This window comes from Nicotiana attenuata, chromosome 1 (genome assembly GCF_001879085.1).
Source record: "Nicotiana attenuata strain UT chromosome 1, NIATTr2, whole genome shotgun sequence".
NCBI classification, from domain to species: Eukaryota; Viridiplantae; Streptophyta; class Magnoliopsida; order Solanales; family Solanaceae; genus Nicotiana; species Nicotiana attenuata.
The window spans coordinates 102526585-102534697 of record NC_031989.1 but is presented as its reverse complement, the minus strand read 5'-3'; the positions used below and the strand labels follow the sequence as shown (position 1 = coordinate 102534697).

Genomic DNA, 8113 nt, shown 5'->3' with positions numbered 1-8113 from the left:
GTAGTTTTGTTTTTAGTACTAGTAATAATTAATAAATTATTTTCTCTTAATTCTATTAAATGAGTCTTATACTCCTAATCTTGATATAATTGTTATGATCAATGTTAATTTGTTTATTGTTTTGATTTATCAAAAGGTACGACTCTATTTAGAGTTAGTATATGCCTAATAAATTGGACAATAATGAATAACATTTGTGAATAATAATTAGTTGATAGAATCCATGACTCGGTTTTGGGTTTGATGATACCCCTTTATATAAGCTTATCAGTTTTCATGTGAAAACCCGGCCGGTAGATTTTGTATCCGTCACATGAAATGGTTTAAGCGAAATTATAAAGGATTTAATTAGTTAATTGAATTAAATTTTCAGTGATTTAATTTAATTAACTGGTATTTGAAATCTTAACATGGGGAGTTAAAATAAGTGTTGATGAATTTCGAAATTCATATTGAGAAGTTCAATTGCAGTTTTTTAGTGGAATAAATTGCAATTAATTATAGTAAGAATTAATTCATGCTAATTTAGAACTAATACTATAATTAGTAGCCTCTTATTATTTCTGTGGTCTCTGCTATACCTAGTAAAAACCTGGACAAACTTGGGTAAAAAGTAGCTTGGGAGAAAAGTTACCTTTTTGAGTTGGAGTAGGATTCTACTTGTAGAATCCTACACGATTTTAAGCTCTATTTAGGGCATTAATTTCGCATCTATAAAAGGTAGACTGGTTTCACCTAATTAATTACCCTAGAGTTGTATTGTTCTTGCCCACCCAAAAGCAAAATTGTCCAAGGTTTCACTAGGCAAATAGCAGAAGACTGCAGCCCTGGATTCTTGCTGCTTGGAAGGTTTGTGCAACTACTTCAAGAGGTTAGTGCTTCTAATCTCGTTATCATTGTGTTGTCTAGTTTACATGTATTTGATGCCTGGTTATATGCTTGCTTCCGCTGTGCATGTTCTAACAATTGGTATCAGACGCCGTCTTACATCTAACTAGATAATGTAATACAGCATGCATAGAGTAATATTAAAACGTGTTATTCATTGATACATGTTTGGGATGATTATTCTATGTTAAAAACGTGACTGTTTTGTATTAAATCAATTCTGTAATTTTGGATTAATATACAAAAATTTTGATTAATTCTGTCTAAACACGTTTTATCTGAAATCACGTATTAAACGGCCGCGGTCCGGGCGTAACCGCCGTCCTGGCATAACTGCGGTAGGACCACGACAGGACGTGTAACTTCAGAGACCAAAAAATCAAAACACGGGATTTTAGGCCCTAAACCCTATATTAAACGGGTTCTACAGTAATATAATGAATTTACATGTTGACATAGGTCTTCTTCCACATGGGATAAATCCATTATAGATGATTACTGTGTCTTGTTATTTCATTACTTGTATTAACTCTCCAACTGAGTTACATGTTGATTGAATGAAACTAGAGTTTATAAAAGTGATATTTACCTATCTTAAATTAACAGTTTACTCTCCATCTGAGTTGGTCCTGTTTAAATTTATGGGGTTAATATCTGACATCACTCATATATTTTGCATGAATAGTTATGTTTTCCTAACGAATCTAGCTGTTTAATGAGCATGGTTATATGTGTAATGTGTAGTTTTGAATTTAATCATTCTTAATACATAACTAATGATCTATTTAATGTGAATATCTCCCAGATTAACCATGTCTTCATTCAACCCTCTTACCTTAATTTTGAACCAAAACAAGTTAGAAGGACCAAATTATGTTGACTGGAAAAGGAACCTTGATATTGTCCTAACTGCTGAAGGTTACAAATTTGTAATCACTGAGGAGTGCCCAGAAAAACCTGAAAATGCTACTGATGATCAGGTTAAGGCCTATGACAAATGGGTTAAGGCTGATGAATTGGCGAGATGTTACATTCTTGCCTCTATGGCAAATGTTTTGCAACATCAGCATCAGTCAATGGGGTCTGCTTATGATATGCTCGAAAGTCTCAAAGAGATGTTCGGTGAGCAAAATCGTGCAGCTAAGCAGACAGCCATGAAAGCCCTTTTGAACACTAAGATGGCTGAAGGATCATCGGTCAGGGACCATGTTCTGAAGATGATGAGTCTTCTGAATTAACTGGAGGTCCTTGGAGTTGTGATTGATAAGGAGTCTCAAGTTGAGATGGTCCTGCAGACTCTGCCTGACAGTTTTCAACATTTTCGCTAGAACTATAATATGAACAAAATGGATTTGTCACTAGCGAAATTGTTGAATGAGCTGCAAGCGGCAGAATCTATTATCAAACAACAAGCTCCAGTTGTGGTACTCAATGTTGAGAAATCATCGATTTCTAAGTCGAAAGGCAATAAGAAAAAGAAGAAGGCTCAAAAGGTTCTGGCACCTGGTGGTGCGGCTGGTGTGAACAAGCCCAAAGGCAAGTGCTATCATTGCAAGCAACCCGGGCATCACAAGAAGCAATGCCCTGCCTATCTGGCAAAGTTGAATAAGCAAGGTAATTCAAATTTAAATGTCGTTGAAACTTGTTTAGCGGCTGTTTCTACCATATTTTGGTGCGTAGATTCGGGAAGCACTAATCACATCTGCAATACTTTGCAGGGGTTTCAGGAAACGCGGCGGCTAAGTGAGAATGAAGTTTGCGTTTTTCAAGCCAATGGCGAGCCAGCACCAGCTTTAGCTTTAGGAGATATTAGAGTTTCGTTTAGTAGTGATAGATTTTTAGTTTTAAAAGATGTTCTCTATGTACCTTCTATTAGAAGGAATTTGATTTCGGTTACGAAATAATGGATGCTGGTTATAACGTTTATTTTGCTAATAACTCTGCTGTTATTAAGTTTAATAAACGTTTCATCTACAATGCTGCTAGAGTACATGACCTTTTTATTCTTGATATATCTCCTCATGTGCTACAACAACCAAAAGAGCTAAACAACATTAATCTACCACATAAAAGAAAACGTATTTCTGAATTGAGTCAAACTTATTTATGGCACTTACGTCTAGGCCATATAAATCTGAATAGGATTTCGAGATTGGTCTCTGATGGACCTTTGAGTTCATTGAAAGTGGAGTCACTACCAACATGCGAATCCTGTTTAGAAGGCAAAATGACCAAGAGACATTTTCCCTCAAAAGGAAATAGGGCCAGTGATAAGCTAGAATTAATTCACTCTGATTTGTGTGGTCCTATGAATATACAAGCAAGAGGTGGTTTTGAGTATTTTGTGACTTTCACAGATGATTACTCAAAATATGGATATATTTATCTGTTGCGACGTAAGTCTGAATGCTTTGAGAAATTTAAAGAATTTAAGACGGAAACAGAGAAACGACATGATAAATATATCAAAACATTGCGATCTGATCGTGGTGGTGAATACCTTTCTGCGGAATTCATAAAATACTTATCAGATAATGGAATTACATCTCAGTTATCTGCCCCAGGAACACCACAACAAAATGGTGTGGCAGAAAGAAGAAATAGGACCCTTATGGGAATGGTTAGATCAATGTTAAGTTATTCCGATTTGCTTTCTTCGTTTTGGGGATATGCTTTAGAAACAGCAAACTACATTCTAAATTTGGTTCCTTCAAAGTCAGTACCTTCAACTCCAGTAGAATTGTGGACTGGGCGCAAGCCAAGTTTACGGCATATTCGGGTTTGGGGTTGTCCAGCACATGTGCTGAAAGGGAAAAATCCTCAGCCTTTTTCTTTGTAGTGAGAAATCACCCCGTCTATCCTTGGGGATTACAAAATAACGAAAAAGTAAAAGTGACCGAGATGCGAGGGGAAAACTTTTGTTTAACATTNATAGATCATTTGCTACATGTGTGTCCTTTTAGTTATGTAGTAGACAATTTAGTGTATGGAGTCTTAGCTCATGCACAGAAGATTAAATTGTTGGTTCTCATAATTAATAAACTATGTTCACAATCAAAGATATTGTTGGACAAAATATCTTGATGATTGTAGCACAAGATTATTGTACAATTTGTCTTGATTATAGGAGTAGTTTTACTCCAATTTCTTGTGCTAGTATACTCAGTGTATATTGAACGGACCAAGTAGAGAAAAGATGTTTTTGTACTGAATATATAAAACATTTTCTCTAATTCATTAAATGAGCTTATACTCCTAATCTTGATATAATTGTTATGATCAATGTAATTTGTTTATTGTTTTGATTTATCAAAAGGTACGACTCTATTTAGAGTTAGTATATGCCTAATAAATTGGACAATAACGAATAACATTTGTGAATAATAATTAGTTGATAGAATCCATGACTCGGTTTTGGGTTTGATGATACCCCTTTATATAAGCTTATCAGTTTTCATGTGAAAACCCGGCCGGTAGATTTTGTATCCGTCACATGAAATGGTTTAAGCAGAATTATAAAGGATTTAATTAGTTAATTGAATTAAATTTTCAGTGATTTAATTTAATTAACTGGTATTTGAAATCTTAACATGGGGAGTTAAAATAAGTGTTGATGAATTTTTAAAATTCATATTGAGGAGTTCAATTGCAGTTTTTTAGTGGAATAAATTGCAATTAATTATAGTAAGAATTAATTCATGCTAATTTAGAATTAATAATATAATTAGTAGCCTCTTATTATTTTTGTGGTCCCTGCTATACCTAGTAAAAACCTGGACAGACTTGGGTAAAAAGTAGCTTGGGAGAAAAGTTACCTTTTGAGTTAGAATCCTACACGATTTTAAGCTCTTTTAGGGCTTAATTTCGCATCTATAAAAGGTAGACTGGTTTCACCTAATTAATTACCCTAGAGTTGTATTGTTCTTGCCCACCCAAAAGCAAAATTGTCCAAGGCTTCACTAGGCAAATAGCAGAAGACTGCAGCCCTGGATTCTTGCTGCTTGGAAGGTTTGTGCAACTACTTCAAGAGGTTAGTGCTTCTAATCACGTTATCATTGCGTTGTCTAGTTCACATGTAATTGATACCTGGATGAATACTTGCTTCCGCTGCGCATGTTCTAACAATTGGTATCAGACGCCGTCTTACATCTAACTAGATAATGTAATACAGCATGCATAGAGTAATATTAAAACATGTTATTCATTGATACATGTTTCGGATAATTATTCTATGCTAAAAACGTGAATGTTTTGTATGATATTCTGTAATTTTGGATTAATATACAGAAATTTGGATTAATTCTGTCTAAACACGTTTTCTCTGAAATCACGTATTAAACGGTCGCGGTCCGGGCATAACCGCGGTAGGACCGCGGCAGAACACTGCTCAGATTCTGAAGGCCACTCTGGCCGCGATCCTGGCGTAACCGCGGTAGGACCACGACAGGACATGCAACTTAAGAGACCAAAATCAAAACACAGGATTTTACCCCCTAAACCCTAAATTAAACGGGTTCTACAGTAATATAATGAATTTATATGTTGACATAGGTCTTCTTCCACATCGGATAAATTCATTATAGATGATTACTGTGTTTTTTAGCCTCTAGTTATTTCATTACTTGTATTAACTCTCCAACTGAGTTACATGTTGATTGAATGAAACTAGAGTTTATAAAAGTGATATTTACCTATCTTAAATAAACAGTTTACTCTCCATCTGAGTTAGTCCTGTTTAAATTTATAGAGTTAATATCTGACATCACTCATATATTTTGCATGAATAGTTAAGTTTCCCTAACGAATCTAACTGTTCAATGAGCATGGTTATATGTGTAATGTGCAGTTTTGAATTTAATCATTCTTAATACATAACTAATGATCTATTTAATGTGAATATCTCCCAGATTAACCATGTCTTCATTCAACCCACTTACCTCAATTTTGAACCAAAACAAGTTAGAAGGACCAAATTATGTTGACTGGAAAAGGAACCTTGATATTGTCCTAACTGCTGAAGGTTACAAATTTGTAATCACTGAGGAGTGCCCAGAAAAACCTGAAAATGCTACTGATGATCAGGTTAAGGCCTATGACAAATGGGTTAAGGCTAATGAAATGGCGAGATGTTACATTCTTGCCTCTATGGCGAATATTTTGCAACATCAGCATCAGTCAATGGGGTCTGCTTATGATATGCTCGAAAGTCTCAAAGAGATGTTCGGTGAGCAAAATCGTGCAGCTAAGCAGACAACCATGAAAGCCCTTTTGAACACAAAGATGGCTGAAGGATCATCAGTCAGGGACCATGTTCTGAAGATGATGAGTCTTCTGAATGAACTGGAGGTCCTTGGAGCTGTGATTGATAAGGAGTCTCAAGTTGAGATGGTCCTGCAGACTCTGCCTGACAGTTTTCAACAGTTTCGCTTGAACTATAATATGAACAAAATGGATTTGTCACTAGCGAAATTGTTGAATGAGCTGCAAGCGGCAGAATCTATTATCAAACAACAAGCTCCAGTTGTGGCACTCAATGTTGAGAAACCTTCAATTTCTAAGTCGAAAGGCAATAAGAAAAAGAAGAAGGCTCAAAAGGTTCTGGCACCTGGTGGTGCGGCTGGTGTGAACAAGCCCAAAGGCAAGTGCTATCATTGCAAGCAACCCGGGCATCACAAGAAGCAATGCCCTGCCTATCTGGCAAAGTTGAATAAGCAAGGTAATTCAAATTTAAATGTCGTTGAAACTTGTTTAGCGGCTGTTTCTACCATGTTTTGGTGTGTAGATTCGGGAGCCACTAATCACATCTGCAATACTTTGCAGGGGTTTCAGGAAACGCGGCGGCTAAGTGAGAATGAAGTTTGCGTTTTTCAAGCCAATGGCGAGCCAGCACCAGCTTTAGCTTTAGGAGATATTAGAGTTTCGTTTAGTAGTGATAGAGTTTTAGTTTTAAAAGATGTTCTCTATGTACCTTCTATTAGAAGGAATTTGATTTCGGTTTCGAAAATAATGGATGCTGGTTATAACGTTTATTTTGCTAATAACTCTGCTGTTATTAAGTTTAATAAACGTTTCATCTACACTGCTGCTAGAGTACATGACCTTTTTATTCTTGATATATCTCCTCATGTGCTACAACAACCAAAAGAGCTAAACAACATTAATCTACCACATAAAAGAAAACGTATTTCTGAATTGAGTCAAACTTATTTATGGCACTTACGTCTAGGCCATATAAATCTGAATAGGATTTCGAGATTGGTCTCTGATGGACCTTTGAGTTCATTGAAAGTGGAGTCACTACCAACATGCGAATCCTGTTTAGAAGGCAAAATGACCAAGAGACATTTTCCCTCAAAAGGAAATAGGGCCAGTGATAAGCTAGAATTAATTCACTCTGATTTGTGTGGTCCTATGAATATACAAGCAAGAGGTGGTTTTGAGTATTTTATGACTTTCACAGATGATTACTCAAAATATGGATATATTTATCTGTTGCGACGTAAGTCTGAATGCTTTGAGAAATTTAAAGAATTTAAGACGGAAACAGAGAAACGACATGATAAATATATCAAAACATTGCGATCTGATCGTGGTGGTGAATACCTTTCTGCGGAATTCATAAAATACTTATCAGATAATGGAATTACATCTCAGTTATCTGCCCCAGGAACACCACAACAAAATGGTGTGGCAGAAAGAAGAAATAGGACCCTTATGGGAATGGTTAGATCAATGTTAAGTTATTCCGATTTGCCTCCTTCCTTTTGGGGATATGCTTTAGAAACAGCAAACTACATTCTAAATTTGGTTCCTTCAAAGTCAGTACCTTCAACTCCAGTAGAATTGTGGACTGGGCACAAGCCAAGTTTACGGCATATTCGGGTTTGGGGTTGTCCAGCACATGTGCTGAAAGGGAAAAATCCTCAGCCTTTTTCTTTGTAGTGAGAAATCACCCCGTCTATCCTTGGGGATTACAAAATAACGAAAAAGTAAAAGTGACCGAGATGCGAGGGGAAAACTTTTGTTTAACATTTCCGGAAAGACCACCTATTTGTTCGTTTACCAGGTTCAGCACGAAATCATAAATAAGCTCTACCAAGGATTGCCAAGCATTTGGTACTGAGTTTCCTCCTCCCTTTTTAGTAACAAAATAAACCAAAAGTAGGACCAAACTGAGAGTTAGTAGCATAAACAAAGATGGATTTGTGAATGAGAAATATAAGTT

The 8113-nt window shown here is 36.0% G+C and overlaps 1 protein-coding gene across 1 annotated transcript; it reads left to right on the top strand.

Moving 5' to 3' along the window:
* On the top strand, nt 1701–2126 carry LOC109239177. Its single transcript, XM_019405705.1, has one exon. It carries the CDS (start codon nt 1701–1703, stop codon nt 2124–2126), a length of 426 nt encoding a protein of 141 aa, XP_019261250.1.

Bases quoted from the DNA above. Each gene is read 5' to 3' on its own strand.
- LOC109239177 (XM_019405705.1), top strand. From the start codon at position 1,701: ATGTCTTCATTCAACCCTCTTACCTTAATTTTGAACCAAAACAAGTTA.